This window comes from Anser anser (assembly GCF_964211835.1).
Source record: "Anser anser genome assembly, chromosome: 7".
Taxonomy (NCBI): Eukaryota; Metazoa; Chordata; class Aves; order Anseriformes; family Anatidae; genus Anser; species Anser anser.
The window spans coordinates 16,323,490-16,339,283 of NC_139727.1; the positions used below are offsets into that span (position 1 = coordinate 16,323,490).

A 15,794-nucleotide genomic window follows, 5' to 3' on the forward strand; every position below is an offset into this window, starting at 1 on the left:
TCCTGCACACTCAGCTTTTTATGAATGGAGCTAATTTCTGTGGCCCAACAGGATTAAATGGTTTTCCAAGAAAAGCTGTCAGGGAGTGGAAGGCATAAGAGTGGGCTGAAGATACAAAATATAAACAAAGTTTTTTGCTAGCAAGGAAGAGCAAAGAAAAACATGGTAACTGTAATGAGAATAAAGGACTCGGTCACTTCAGATTTGTTTTGGTAGGTCACACAAGAAAAGAGACCTGAAGATGATGTTGAGTACAAAATCTTATTTTTAAATAAAAAAAAAAAATGTCTTATAGTGGCAATGTATTGAGTATTGCTCTCTTTTTTTATCAGGGTGTTCTGATAACCTGGACAAAGCGCTTCAAAGCAAGTGGAGTGGAGGGAGCAGATGTTGTGAAGCTGCTTAACAAGGCCATCAAGAAACGTGGGGTAAATTGTACATTATTTATTTTTTTTAAACTCTGTCATAGCAAACTTGTGGTTCTTTGCCAGAGAGCACCATTTACATCGCCAGCTTGGGCATGGGATGTGAGTGATGGTGCAGATCTGCTTTCTTGCGTGAAGATGGGGTGTTTTGCTCTTTGCTGGGGAAATGGAGTGATTGCGGGGTTGCTGTGGGGAAGCTGTGATTTTCCTTGTAGCACAAAACTACGTTCTGCTTTGGTGCTTGCAACTACAGCAATTTTATCACCCTCCAAACACTGAGAAAGTGCTGCCCGTCAGTGCCACAGCTTTTCAGTGATACCTACACCTTCCATTCCTGAGAAACTGCCTCTGGTGGTCTGGGCTCTCCCCAGGAGCTCAGCTGAGCTGTGTAGCTGGCTCACTCGCGAGCAGGAGAGGAGCAGAGAGAAGAGAAGGGGGATTGCAGGCTCACTGAGCTGTGCTGCTCCCTGCAGTTTCTCTCTGCTGATTTTATGGAGGATGAAGGTGACCAGGTTGCTGATTTAGGCAAATAAGAAGGCACTGAGCGTGAGATGGGAAGAATTTGGGCTAGTATGATTCTTCCAACCAGGTGATATGTTGATTACTCAGCATCTAAATTTGTTGGAAACTGAGCAATATCGGCACAATTTGGGTAGCTGTGGATTTTTACGTAAGCCTGAGTTTTACTGTCACCAAGTAGCTTTACTGTAGTCAGTGACTGTGATCAGACTTAGTACCAGGGAGAGTAACACTGAAGACTCTAGAAAGGAATGGCTGCTTGTCACTTGGATAGCTTATTTAATTGCATTATTTGCTTATGCACTTGTTATTAAAGTCTTAATTTGAAATAAACCAGAATGCTTTAAGTGAATTCTGTGAGAAATTTGTTATCTCGGGACTATTTTCTATATTCATCTCCAAAAAATGACATGAAATTACTCCATGATCTTCTAACTACATAGTTCCTCCCTCCTTCATGCATTCCCCTTCTCTTTCCCACTTAAGGGTGGTATGTGAGAGCAGGTCTTTGCCCTCTAGAAGTCACGCTGCAACCGTTTGTTGGTTTTCCTGGTGCCTTAAGTCTGCTCTCCCTGCCCTGGCTTTATGGGATAGAGAACTGTCAGATGGAGCAGGTGATATTTAAAAGTTGAGCTGTGGTATTCAGACAAATGATTCGTTTCCTGTTCTGGGAAATTAGTGGGTATAAGCAAAGCGGTGATAAACACCAGCAGTGTTTTGCAGAGCAGCCATGTGGTACAAGTAACGTTTTGTTCCCCCACCAGGACTACGATGCAGACATCATGGCTGTTGTGAATGACACCGTCGGGACGATGATGACCTGTGGCTTTGATGACCAGCGTTGTGAAGTTGGCTTGATCATTGGTAACACACACTGCTGCAGCAGCGTGCATGTGGCTTTTTTCCCTTTGCCTGGCCTGTTTGCTTAGCACTTTCATGTCCTTTCCCTAAAGGCACTGGCACCAACGCCTGTTACATGGAGGAGATGCGGCACATAGACCTGGTGGAAGGGGATGAGGGCAGGATGTGCATTAACACGGAGTGGGGGGCCTTTGGAGATGATGGTTCGCTAGAAGACATCAGGACCGAGTTCGACAGAGAGATTGACCGTGGATCCCTAAATCCTGGGAAGCAGCTGTGAGTGAGGCGGTTATTTATGAGCTCTCTGGCTTTTGCTGACATGTGGTATGATTCAGGAGAAATATTTGCTCTCACTGATGCTAGGGGATGGTGGCGTGGTCCAGGCAGAATCTCATTTTGCCTGCAGTTTGCCATCTGCTGGGAGGAGAGTGCTTGTTCCCTGTGCAGGCACCATGCCTGGTGACCAGGCAGCCCAGCTTGGACTGGAGTCTTTAGGCCACAAATGGTTTGCTCGTTGCTTCAAAATTTCTCCCTTAGCAGCCTTTTTCAGAGGAAAGGTTGCCACAGTCCCAGTTAGGGCTACTGATTTTTACTCTATCAGCTTTAAGTTCACAGCTTATCAACGTAGCCCTTGCTGGAGCCAGGCAATTAAAATTAACTCTTGCTGCTTTTGTGTACCATTCTCTTCTCCACTTATGTTATGAATTCAGCAGAAAGCTATGAATTCAAGAAAGCTTGACTTAACCTGTGCTGGGGCAGGCATAAAGCTGGGCTCTGTCTCTTGGTGCTGCCTGACCCCTTGGGTGACTGCTGCTGCCCTCTCCTGCAGGTTTGAGAAGATGGTCAGCGGGCTGTACATGGGGGAGCTGGTGAGGCTCATCCTGGTGAAGATGGCCAAGGAGGGGCTGCTCTTTGAAGGGAGAATCACCCCTGAGCTTCTCACCAAAGGGAAGTTTGAGACAAAGCATGTTTCTGCCATAGAAAAGTGAGTACCTCTCTCCCCTCCTCCCTGGGTTCCAAATGACTCTGCCTGTTAATTTTCCAGCACTATTTTTTTGCTTTGTGGAGGAATGTGCTGCATTGGAGGTAGCTGGCTCCAACCCGTGGGGTGTGCATCCAGCATGTGGGGATCCCCAGAAGGCAGCCAGCATCCTCTTCTCCAAGCCACCAGCTACTGTGAGCTGGGAGGTGGTAGGTTTCTCCTTCCCTCTGCTTTGGGAGACACTACCAGTCCCTGCAGCCACAAGCTACGCACTGTGCTGCCACTCACCCTGCTTGCAAAAACCTAAAAGTTGCTAGCCTGCAGCTAAACGTGGGAGTGAATTGGCTTAGTGCCTCCTACCAAATACTTGTGTTGCTCCTTGCTGTATCCACGGGATTGCTGGGCAGAAAGAAAACAAGTGTGACAAGGCAGAGCATTCAGTCTCGTAGGCAGTGCTGGGCGCTGCGTGGTGACCTCTGAGCTATGTGCCAGTTGGTTCCTTACGGTGTCATCACCCTTTCGGTCGGCACTTACTGGCTCTGCCCCCTGCGGTTTTAAAATTCACATCACTGGGGTAGTTCGTGCTGTGGGGATTGGGCCAGCTTTCCAATTTCAGAATTCAGTTATTGAGAGCAAAAGTTGACCTGAAATTCCACCTCATTCCCCAAAGAGCACTTTGGTTACAGCTAGGGAGCATGTTCCTGTGCCACTTCAAATTTCTGGCTGATGCTGGCAAGATGCAAGAATCCTTAAAAAAAAAAGATGTGTGGGAGTGCAGTTAGTGATGGCAAGATAAACACCTTCCGTTTTTGTCTTGGAAATTACTGAGCGGTATGTGAGTAAGTTTTGCCAGAAACTTTGCTCTCAGCCTGGGTGCTAACGTGGGAAAACTGAGTGCAAGAGGCAGAAAGTCAGGGAGGCTGTAAAAGCCTGAAAAGAGGGCCGTTAGGATGAAATCACTTTGGCAACCCTTGCTCAGGGTTTTGTTTTTCACACTGAGCTTAATTTACTGAGACCTGGGAGTGGGATTAGCTGCACGCTCGGGTCTGTGCTGAATTGTGGGGCTGGTGCTTCCTGCTCTGGAGAGGAGAGGCTGTTTGAAGTCTAATGCATCAGTGTGATTAAAAAGCATTTAATTCTTCCAGGTCTGTAAAAATGCTTGGAGGAGTCACTGCTGACTTCCTTGCGGTGTGCTGAAGGAGCTGTCATGGGATCTGCTCCTGGGAGATGCCCCAGTACAGCAGGACAGGGCCAGTCCCAAGCTTTGTGCCTGTGCTTTTGGGGTACAGGAACCTCTCTTGGTATGAGATTTGATCTTACCATCTAACACAACTGAAACTGTTGGAGAGAGAAGTGTATGTGATTATTGTTTGATAGGTTTCTGGTGACATGATAAACCTGTTGCCCAGTGGGAAAGGAATGTGAAGAAGGCAGGATGCTGAGTACAGATGGAGGAATCCCAGCCAGAGTGTGGCTGCTACGGTAGCTGAAATGGTATATTTTGGCGGTGGCACATTTGCACCAGGCTTTAATGGACAGCTATTTCTATCTGTGAATGAATGAATATTTAGAGCATTTTGTTTTAAACCTCATAAAGCCTCTCAGTCCATATCTCTAAGAAATTTTCTTTCTAACCCCTTTCTCAAACCCCATGTAGGGGCATTCGTGCTTGGATGTGTCTCAATCCTGCATTTTATAGCTCCCCCCCCTTTAAGGAGTTCCTTTACCGCCCTCTCTTTGTAGGAGCAAAGAAGGTTTGAACAAAGCCAAAGAAATCTTAACCCGCCTGGGGGTGGAGCCGTCCCACGAGGACTGCGTGGCGGTCCAGCACGTCTGCACCATCGTGTCCTTCCGCTCGGCCAACCTGGTGGCCTCCACGCTGGGCGCCATCCTCAACCAGCTGCGGGACAACAAGGGGGTCGGCCGCCTCCGCACCACCGTGGGGGTCGATGGCTCCCTCTACAAGATGCATCCACAGTGAGTCCCCCGGCTCCTGCCGTTAGCGCACACACACACATCAGAAAAAAAACACAACAAAACAACCCAAACCCTGAAGTAATTGGATACCAGTGAAAACTATGGTGGTCTCTGAGTACACGTTCTTTCAGAGGGTCTCCTCTTGGAAGGAGACTTTCTTGGTACAAAATATAAATCTGTGTACATGGATTTGGCTTTGATGGGACCTGCAGATGTTTGGGAGCAGTTGCTTTATTTAATTTTAATTTTATTTAGTAAATAATAGCTGGTAGTAATGACTTTTCAGTCTCAGCTGTAGGATTTATCTCTAGGTGTAGAAGGGAAACAGCAGCACAGCGTACAGGACATATCTGCGTTCAGCTCTGGGGCTCCCAGCACAAGAAGGACGCAGAAGTATTAGAATGAGTCCTGAGGAGGCCACAAAGATGCTCAGAGTGCCGGAGCACCTCTCCTGTGAATACAGGCTGAGGGAGTTGGGGTTGTTCAGCCTGGAGTAGAGAAGGCAGTGTTCAAGGCCAGGCTGGATGGGGCTTTGGGCAGCCTGGGCTGCTGGGAAGGGTCCCTGCACATGGCAGGGGGTTGGAATTAGATGGTCTTTAAGGTCCCTTCCAACCCAAACCTTTCTATGATTCTGCCTTGGTATTGGGGCTGGCAGGGAGGACTGAGTGTTGTTTATGGGGAAATCTATGAAAGAACAAAACCACATAGCATTTAATTTTCAGTTTGCCACTATTTTGTTAAAAAAAAAATCAACAAAAAACATTTTCATTAATTAAGGAAAAACATAGCATTTGGGAAGCAAAAACCGTTTCCAGGAATACTATTTTGACTAACTGTTCTAGATGGTCAGGTCTGGGGTGTGTTAAGATAACATACGTGCGCAATTTTTATTTCTGAACCGTTTCCCCACGCCATCTAAAGGACGGCTGAGGACCCTCAGAGGGGATCGGAGCAGTGCCAGAGCCAGGGGGTTTCTTCCATCTAGGGTCAGATTCAGGGGATGAGACTCTGAGTGCTCTGCCCTGTTTTTTGCTGACTTTTCTTAGAAATTTATGGGAAAAGAGGCTGTAAGGAAGAGCTGATCTTCCCTGGCAGTTTAATGCTTGGGAGGCCATAGATAGCTCAGGCTGGCGAGGCTCCTTGCTCCCCTTGCAGTCAGTCAGTGAGGTTTTGGGGGGCCGTGGGGGAGGCAACGCAGACAGTGGACGTGCAGCCTCTCCCTGCAGGTACGCTCGGCGCTTGCACAAAACCACCCGGCGCCTGGTGCCTGACTCGGACGTGCGGTTCCTGCTGTCGGAGAGCGGCAGCGGGAAGGGGGCGGCGATGGTGACGGCGGTGGCGTACCGGCTGTCGGAGCAGCACCGGCTCATCGACGAGACGCTGGCTGAGTTCAAGCTCACCCACGAGCAGCTGCTGCAGGTGAAGAAGAGGATGAGGATGGAGATGGAAGCAGGCCTGAAGAAGAAGAGTCACGAGACTGCCAAAGTGAAAATGCTGCCCACCTTTGTCCGCAGTACGCCAGATGGGACAGGTACAGAGCTGATCTGGTGTAAAGGAAGGGGAGACTCCTGAGCTGTGCTAAGGAGAAAATCCCAGCTCTGGGCCGGGCAGACACTCCAGCCCTATTTCATTGCCTCTGGGTGCAAGCAAGCTGTGGCCCAGGGGAAGAAGACCACAGCTAGGCTAACGACCCAAACCCACCTGAACCCAGCCCACACAACCTGGGCAGTTCTTTGTGTTTCAGTGTGGCCAGCTAACTCTGATACTTTCTCGCAGTGAAAACAAAGAGCAGTTCTGTTGGGTCCTCTTTCTCTCACTGATTTAAACAAACAAAAAAAACCCAACCCAAAACAGCAACAACAACACAAAAGCAAACAAACAAACAAACAAAAAAGTCTGGAATAATTAGAGCAGCACCTAATATCTTCACCTCATAGATTCTTTAAATACACGTATTCTTTTACAGAGAACGGTGACTTTCTGGCACTTGATCTTGGAGGGACAAACTTCAGAGTTTTGCTGGTGAAAATTCGCAGTGGTAAAAGGAGAACAGTTGAAATGCACAACAAGATCTATGCAATTCCTATAGAGGTGATGCAGGGAACGGGAGAAGAGGTGAGTATCTGTGCTTCTCTTCTGCAGCACTGCTGCTTTTTAAATACTTTTTTAAGAGCAGTGTAATGTACAACTTCAAACGCATGACTTTTCTCTTTAAAGCTGTTTGATCACATCGTTACCTGCATTTCTGACTTCCTGGATTATATGGGAATAAAAGGTGCACGGCTTCCTCTCGGCTTCACGTTTTCCTTCCCTTGCAAGCAGACCAGTCTAGATGCTGTAAGTTCATTAGTATTTTTTAAATCTGCTTTTGTGCTTATGCTAGGTTGTATTTCTCTGCCTTCATATCACCTACCCGACACTTACAGGAAGGTCGTGTGAGGGGAGGGTTCATGCTCTGACCCTGACCAGTACAGCTTGTAATATAAACAGCTCCTTTAAAGGTAGCAGTGCAAATACTGGTTGGTCCGCGGCTGTGACAGATGAGAGCATTTACAGTTTCCGTGGTGGTGATAGGCCCTTTTTAATGTAACATGTTTTTTTCCAATCATGTAAACCTGCTGGACTGTGATACTGCCCTGGTTTTGTGAGTGATAAGCACAAGCTGGGTCTGTCCTTCCCTGCTGCCAGCGCCTGGTCCCAGGCTGATCTGGTTTTGCTGGATGGAGTGGATGAACCAGGAACTGCCGGAGCCTATAACATGTCCCTGTCAGCGTATCCTTGTTTTCTTGGCTCTCCTGTTTAACTCCTTCACTGCCATGCATCTTCACCAATTCCATCTGTGCAGCTGTTAATAATATCTGGTCTACTTAGCACTTTCTTTCTAGATAGATATCTTTTCTTTCACACTTCTTATTTTTGAGTTTGTTGCATTGCTACAGTTTAGGCAGTAGTGCTGTCTCCTGGTGATCTGGCTTTTTAGTGAGCTGCATTTTCAAAAAAAAAAAAAAGTTTCCCAGTCTTGAACTACAGTATCTGAAGTTTTGCCTTTTTTTTTTTTTTATTTGTTTTTATTTTCTGTCTTTGGGCACGATGCAGAATGGTTCACTCATTAGCAAGTGTTTCTGTCTTGGAAATCTGGAGACTAAGCATGATTAGTTTTAGATGCAAATTCCAGAGATATATATATAGAGATTTCTTTTTATAAAGTCTTCTGTATAACTACACACTAAAGCATTTTAAATTTCAAGTGTAGATGCAAGGAAGTTATTAGATAAAGTTACTCAGTGATGCTTCCTTAGAGGATTATAGGATTTGGGGCATTTTGTAGTGCATCGAGAAAAGTGATAACCTATTTGCTTTCTTTTTAGGGTATCCTCCTCAACTGGACAAAAGGCTTCAAGGCTACAGACTGTGAGGGAGAAGATGTGGTGTATTTGCTTAGAGAAGGAATTAAAAGAAGAGAGGTGATTATTATTATTTTTCCTCCTTCCTCTTCTTTCTCCCCTGCAGAGTTTACAGGCCTCATGGGTCAGGCTGGCTCCCTCTTGTGGGGTTAGTGTGCCTCGAGGAAACGGGCTGGGCCTCCTGCCCTGCACAGAAGGTGTTTGTCTTGCAGCAGGTCCAGATACAGCAGTCCCTGATGGCTTGTGGCTGTACTGGCTCTGGTGCTGGCACGTAGCCCAGTCACAACCCAGTATTAGGATGGTCTAGAGGGTATGCAGCAGAAATGGGAGAGTTCAGCCACCAAACTGAAATTGCTACTCAAAATGAGCCATGCTGGAGATTTTTTCTTCACTCCTTTTTTTTTTTTTTTTTTTTTTTTCCCCAGAGGCTTCTGAATTTGCTAAATTTGGCAGACCTTTCCAAGCACTTTTCAAACCCTGTGGCAATTGTCACTGCATTAGAGCATGGAGAAAGCAGGAATTTCCAATGTAGTGATTGTAAGAAGGCTTCTCAGTGCACCCTAAATGACAGTTCCCTCCTCACCCCCAGCTCTTGTTCTTGAAAAAGTCTTAAGCAGCTTAATTGAAACTTTCTAGGAAAGGAAGAAAAACAGCCTGAGGAGAGCTTAAGTTTAACAGAATTTTATCAGTAAATGTTGCTGTATTTGCTACTGCACTGCTCTAATACAGAATGGCAGTAGATCTCTACTGTGTGCTTATATGAAAGATCTATTCTTAAGTACGCCTAAGCCAACGAGAACAGACAGGAATATACCTTCTGCTGCTGCCATAGTCTGTAGTAGGTAAAGCATGCAGGGAGCCTTAGCTACCTGCTGGTACGTTAACTTCTCATTTCTGCACAGGTAAACCTGGGCCAGTACTTCCAGTTGTTTGTTCTTGGTGTGTTTTGACAGTGACCCTTTGTTGTGTTCCTTTTGTGTCCCCTTTGGTGTTAGGGGTGGCTCCAAACCCAGAGTTCTCACCGTTTTATTTTTCTCTTCCAAAGGAGTTTGACTTGGATGTGGTGGCTGTGGTGAATGATACGGTGGGCACGATGATGACTTGTGCTTATGAAGACCCAAACTGTGAAATTGGACTCATTGTGGGTATGTGTTAGAAATGCTTTTCATTTGGCACTTTTTTTTTTTTTAAATTAAGCAGCATGCAGACACCTGTCTGTATTCTCATGGAGCCGTCCCCGTTCTTACCTAAAAATAGAGCTAGGGTGTCCAGAAGTGGAAGATTTTGAGATTAACAGCTATACCTTCAGAAACAAGCCGTGTGAAGGAGTTGAGCAAAATTCAACAGGCAGCTTGGTTCTGTGCTTGATCATTTGAGATGTCTACAGGCTGTAATGCTGAACAAATCCTGCCTGTTTTAACTGCGAAGATGCTGTGCTGCTTGGGAATTGAGCAAACTTGAGGTCAGGTAGTTTTATCAGCTCCTGGAGTATTTGTTAGTTTAACCCATAAGCGCTTCCCTGCCTGGGTGTTCAGGTGGCCCACAGTTTGCCTTGAGCATGCAGTCTCTCAGAATAAACTTGTAATGCACAGCCACAATTTTTGAATAGCATGCAATGGAAAGCTCTGATAGACAAAGTGCAGCAGCTAACAGCTTCCTTCCCAGCAGTGAAGCACCTGAAATAATTCCACAGGTGACTGCTGATGCCTTTGCAAAACCTACGCCTGGGATTTGACAGTCCCTGTAGCATGGGTGCTGTGAATTCTCAGAGCTCTCCAGAGAAAGGAGTTTGCTGGGCTTTGCCAGGTGAGAAAGAGAAGGAAGGGGACAAGGCTTCTGTGAGCTTAAATAACATTTTCAGTTGCAAAGTGACTTGTAGGAAAATGAAACGCCACCAATTTCTCCTTCAGACAGTTGGAAAACGTCCAGGATGAGTCAGCACAGCACAGTGTGGGTAGGGAGCCGTGTCTGTGAGCTCCCTTGTTGACATGCTTTCGGTGAGAGTTCCCTGCCGGAAGGGCAGCATGTCCTTGGGATGCTGATAGCATCCTCTGACTGTCTGCTGCAGCCCTGCCTCATTCGGTGGCCTGGGTACATCTGGGATAAGGAGAGCAAAAGCCCCAGGGCTCTAACAACTCCCTCTCCCCCGCTGAGACTGCCTTGGCCGCTCTGATGGCTTGGTCTCCCAAGCTGTCCTGCTCTGCAGTGCAAGGAGCTGGTTGAACTTTCCTGCTGCTGCTTGTCAGGGAATAATATTCTTGCAGGGGTGAGTTCACATCGTGCTGTCTTGTCTGCTTGGCACCGCTTCTCCTCCTGGGAGAACTGATGCTTTGAGTCTCCCCTGCTGCATGCTTTGGAAACTGCCACAGATGAGGCTGGGTCCCTGCTGGCAACAGGAGATACCTAAAAGTCTGTCAGCCTAACAGGCTGTATTTAATGGCCATTCACATAGTCAGGAAGCCTTTAGCTCATTCTGGACCGTGAGACTTGGAGGCTGGGCAGTGCTGACAGTTCACACTGGGTCTGGTCCACCTTGCTCCTGCAAGTCTTGGTCTCTGTCTGCCAGCCCAGGCTTTTCCCCAAGACCCTGTGCTGAATCTCAGCTTGGCTGCAGCAGGGGAGAACTGTGGGAGGACCGACTTTTGCTCAGATTGTATCGATATATCACCTAGTGATCACAAAGTAAAACACGCTTGCCAGTATAATTTGTGCAGAACCTGTGATTCAGGACTCATGTGATAGTTTCCTAGGCATCTTCACGAAGTCTTGTGCCCCAGGTAATAGCAAATCTGCCTCTCTTTGCTAACAAAGCTCTGTTTCCTAAGACTTAGTGCCCATGGAGCACTTGGTAATTACCACAATCCTTAGGGTTCCCTTTTAGCAGAGTCAAATATGGCATCATCTTAATGTGGAAGTTACCTGCCTCCCTGAGAAACAATAGAAAAAACTGAATTTTGTGCATCATAAAAAAACAAACAAGAACTAAAAAATGCCCTGCCATTAGCCAGCAAAATCCCCGGGTTTTTCTTTGCCTGATGCCTCAAATCTTCCTGAGGTTCTCACTTCAACAGTTTTTCCTCTGAACTTAGAAGGTCTGTGGGCTTTGTGGAAGGTGACTCCTAACTACAGAAACTTCAGATTTCATCTGGCTGCTTGCTGTGGTTTTGGGTTCAAAAACACTTGGAGGTCAGTGTGCTGAAAATGCCATGCTGCTGGTCCCCCTGTAACATGGGACCCTCAGCCCAGCCAGCCTGGATGAGCCTCTGCTGCTCTGAGCCGTGCTGGGCAGTGTGCCACAGCTTCCCTATAATGCACTAATATTCTCCCTTAGTTTAGGATTATCAAAGTATATTTTTGTTTTTTTTCCTTTGTGACTTTTGGAATTGACTTCATCATTCAGAAAAAGCACCTTCAAGATCCACCAGAAGGTTTTGTCAGGACTGTTGTTCTTGCGCCAGTGTTGTTTTGTTCAAAAAAAAAAAAGTACAAAAACCACAGAAATTTCACTGTTTTCTCTTTTCAGGAACTGGCAGCAATGCCTGTTACATGGAAGAGATGAGAAACATAGAGATGGTGGATGGTGAGCAAGGACGGATGTGTGTGAACATGGAGTGGGGAGCGTTCGGGGATAATGGATGCCTGGACGATATCAGGACAATATATGACAAAGCGGTTGATGACTTTTCACTAAATGCTGGAAAGCAAAGGTACTGTGAGATAAATGCTGTGCTAAGAATAAGCCAGGCTGCCTCAAATGTTTTTGAGAGAACTGGAATTCTCCCCTTCTCAGAAGGGAGAGATTAAGAGTGGAAAACGAATGCAGCCCTTCTGTCCTGTGGGATTTCCCTCCTCTGTGCCTCTGGTTGCTTCTTTTTTTCTAGTTTCCCGAAGGACAAACATCCATGATCTTCTCTTTCTGCTTTCTCTTCTGTATGAGCAATGAATGTCTTTATCGTTGTCTGGCCGTTTTGCAGCCGTTCATTTAGCTACAGCCAAATTCCTCTGCCAGTCTTTTGGGTAGGCAGAGCTGTTGTGGCCACTGAACATCTGTCCAGAGCTTGTTTGCAACAGGGTTTTTGATGAGAACTTCAGGAGGATTTAAATTAGTAAAATATCCTTTTTCTCATCCCATGTTGTACTTAAAGGTTTAAGATGGCTTGTCATTCCTACGCTCTTGGTCTCAGTTTAATCTCTTTTAGCTGAGTTCTCTTTGTTCAAAGGCTCTGCCTCTTGAAATCTTCAGCCTAGACCTGCAGGCATGGTTGGAGCTCAGAGCTGGTCACTGTAAAGCAGTTGCAGCCAGCTCTTACATCAGGCAATATTCTGGATGACATGCCACATTAGAGGACCTGCCTTTCTCGGCCCTGGAGGATGGATCCCATTATCCCATTTCGGGAACCCAGCTCTTGTGTGAGCAAGTGCTTCCCTGCCCCCATGAAGAAAGAGCTGACAAGGAGATGGACCCAGCACAACGCTCCTGGGCTGAGGCTGCTGCATGCCCAGACTGCAATTTTTCATAATTTCTCTGCTTTGACACGAGGGCAGTGAAGCTATTAAGAAAGTTGTGTGACTCCAGCAAATCTGCCTGGAAGCCTGGGGGATGCAGGCAGGTTGGCAGCTCCCTTGGGAAGCTCTTTAGGGTTTAGGGCACGAACAGATGCAGAGAGGCGGACGCTGAGCAAGCCTGATGCAGCGGTAGGGTTGGCATGGAGTAAGCAGCTAAAGGCAGAAGGGGAAACTGCCAAGGGGAATAATTTATTCCAGAAGAAGTTAGGCACTCGAGAGGGAAGGCGCTTGCTGGGTACAAGCCTGAGAGAGCTCATGGTATTAAATGGACTGCATGGCTTGCTTCCAGGTGGCTGGTGTGCTGGGCTCAGCTCAGTCCAGGGCAGAAACCCTGCTCAGAGCTCCAGGAGGTGAAATAAAGGATGCGTAGCTGAATGAACTTTTCAGTAAATGAGAAAGTGTTCAGCTCTCGTTGCTGAGGGCACAGCTTGGTCACGGACCACAGAATGCCCCTTTCAAACCAGAATGGTGCTGGAGGGGAAGGGGGGTGAAGCAGACTCCTGTTCTCAGTATGGGGCTGCCCCGTGCCAGCACTGAGCACCCCTTGGTGCGTGCCAGGAAGGGATCTGCAGGTGGAAAATATCCCTCTCTCTAGCCTGGGGCAAGCCTGCCAGCAGAAAACTCGGGTTCTGTGTGCAAAGTGAGGTCATGAGGGGTTCAAAACACTCTGGTTCCTCCCTGTGGCTTTTGGGCTGTTATTTCCCTGCTGGGAACCAGGTGCCGGAATTAACCAAAAAGCACAAACCAACCCCGAGCCCCTGGCTCGCGTGTTTACAGGTCAGTGATCCTGGGAATGTGCTGAACATACCTCTTCACATTCATTTATTTATTTTTAATTTCCACAGGGTGCTTTGCAGCACAGGACTCCCTTAAAAACTCTGCACTCCCAGTGCCTGTACCTTGTGCTTTTCCTGTAATTTTCCTGCATGGGGCCATTGAGCTTTTTCTGTTCAAGGCCTCAGCCAGGGTTTGAGAGGACTCCCCAAACGCTGGGCAGTGGAGACTGGGTTCTGCTCAGGGCTGTTGCTGAGGGATGCACAGCAAACTTACTTTCAACCGGGCAACAGGTTTTCATTTCTCCTCTTTGGCAGAAATAGCAGCCATTGTCAGCACCTGCCTACCTAGTGGGAAATGGTAGTGAGGAGTACGTGAGGTATTTGTAGACAGACTCGCAAGGTTTTCCACTGCTTTTTCTTGCCCAATTCTTGTAATAAATGGCCATTCTGTATAAATCACTTTGCATATTTCATGTCCCCAGCATGTGCAGGCAGGACGTCTAGTTGATATGCATCTGCAGTGCCACTTTTGCAAGTATGAGCTGTGTCCTCTGAGCTGTGCTGCTGTCTTCCATTGCAGGTACGAGAAAATGATCAGTGGGATGTACCTGGGGGAAATAGTCCGCAATATTTTGATCGACTTCACCAAGCGGGGGTTCCTGTTTAGAGGCCAGATTTCAGAGACGTTGAAGACCAGGCATATCTTTGAAACCAAGTTCCTTTCACAGATCGAGAGGTAAGAGAGCACGGGAGGCTGTTCAGAGTGAAATATTGTGGTAATGCTCATCTGGTGATGCTGCTGGAGGGGACTGATGGCTGGAGAGGATGGCTCAGTGCTCCAGAGATGATTTTGGTTTCATTGAGAGCCTGTACCTGTGCAGAAGGGCTCTTTAAAGCACTGGAAATCAGGCTGTTTTCCTGTGCCTGTTGTGTGTGCCTAGCTATAACTGTTGAACTGAATGAGAGCTAGCTGAATGTATGCTTCTTTAGTGGATATTTTTGTGTCTTTATTGCTCAGACGCTATCTTAAAATCTGTCGAGTCTTTATGGGGGGGGGACACAATAAAGTCGGTCATTAAAAATACTTTCCTGAAATGCACTTGGTATGAAAAGAGAAGGGGAAGCAACGCAGAGCTGTGCTCAGAGCCCCTCTGGCTTGCCTGTGCCCCTCTCCTGCTCTGCCCGAATTTGGCATCAGCATGATGTCGGGGTGGGTGCATTTGCGTTCTCTGGTCTCTTGTACCAGCAGCAAGGACGGCTGCGTGGCCTGGGTGTGTGGGTGCAGCTCTTGATGTGGAGGGGGTTGTGCTGGTGGCTCGACTGAGGAGGGCCTTTAATTAAACGCTGTGTTCTTCTGCTCCTGCAGCGACAGGTTAGCTTTGCTTCAGGTGCGAACCATACTCCAGCAGCTGGGGCTCAACAGCACCTGTGATGACAGTATCATTGTCAAGACCGTGTGTGGAGCAGTGTCGAAGCGAGCGGCTCAGTTGTGCGGGGCTGGCATGGCTGCAGTTGTAGATAAAATTCGGGAGAACAGGGGATTAGAGCACCTGGAGATTACGGTTGGTGTGGACGGGACGCTGTACAAGCTACACCCACAGTGAGTGTTCACCTTTCTCTGTGTTTGTTTGCCTGTGACCTGTAACGTGTTGCTGCATGTCCCTTTCCAAACCGATTTCTCTTACTTGCTAGAATAAGAGCCAGGGAAAAGAGATCTTAATCAGGGCTGGTTGGGCTTTCTAAAAGGTAATCAGAGGATCATGAAGGATTCAGGGGGCTGTGCCAAACTAAAGGCAACACAGCTTGCTGGGCAAGTTGGAAGCCACACAGGAAGGCAAATGATCTCTTGGCTATGCAAAGGCAGTGACAGAGCAGTGCTCGAATGCCTGGTGCCTCTTTGCCTGGTGCCTCTTGGGCAGACATTTCTGTCCATCAGGCAGAGGAGGTGGGCTGCTGCAAAGCAGGGGCAGGTGAGGGCAGGAGTCTACAACAGCTAGCAACACAGGGAGGGGAGGACTAGTGCCTGTCTCCAGTGTATACAGAAGGAGGCAGGTAGGAAGATGACCAATGCACCATCTCGTCTTTTGCACTTTGCTGTGGGAGAAGAGATCCATCTAACCCCGCATGGAGAGAGAGCAAAGGGCTGGGGTGAAAGTGCTTTGCCCCTGCTCCCAGTCTTCACACCCACCATAGTTTCCAGCGTTTTATTTCTCTCTGCTGTGAAAGGGGGAGCGCTGCAAAGGCCCGTGGCGGTGCTATGCTCTGTAGGTGCTGCAAGACCTCC

The 15,794-nt window shown here is 47.5% G+C and overlaps 1 protein-coding gene across 2 annotated transcripts in view; it reads left to right on the forward strand.

Annotated features, from left to right (window-relative positions):
- The window catches only part of LOC310902979 (hexokinase-1), a 69,737-nt gene that overhangs the window by 52,067 nt on the left and 1,876 nt on the right, over positions 1-15,794 (forward strand). For both annotated transcript variants that reach the window (XM_083845445.1, XM_083845440.1), the window contains 13 exons: positions 333-428; positions 1,709-1,808; positions 1,898-2,081; positions 2,635-2,790; positions 4,531-4,764; positions 5,991-6,295; positions 6,731-6,879; positions 6,982-7,101; positions 8,133-8,228; positions 9,214-9,313; positions 11,692-11,875; positions 14,091-14,246; positions 14,877-15,110. In XM_083845445.1, coding sequence (XP_083701571.1) covers positions 333-428; positions 1,709-1,808; positions 1,898-2,081; positions 2,635-2,790; positions 4,531-4,764; positions 5,991-6,295; positions 6,731-6,879; positions 6,982-7,101; positions 8,133-8,228; positions 9,214-9,313; positions 11,692-11,875; positions 14,091-14,246; positions 14,877-15,110 — 2,114 coding nt within the window. The remainder of the gene's footprint in view (positions 1-332; positions 429-1,708; positions 1,809-1,897; positions 2,082-2,634; positions 2,791-4,530; positions 4,765-5,990; positions 6,296-6,730; positions 6,880-6,981; positions 7,102-8,132; positions 8,229-9,213; positions 9,314-11,691; positions 11,876-14,090; positions 14,247-14,876; positions 15,111-15,794) is intronic.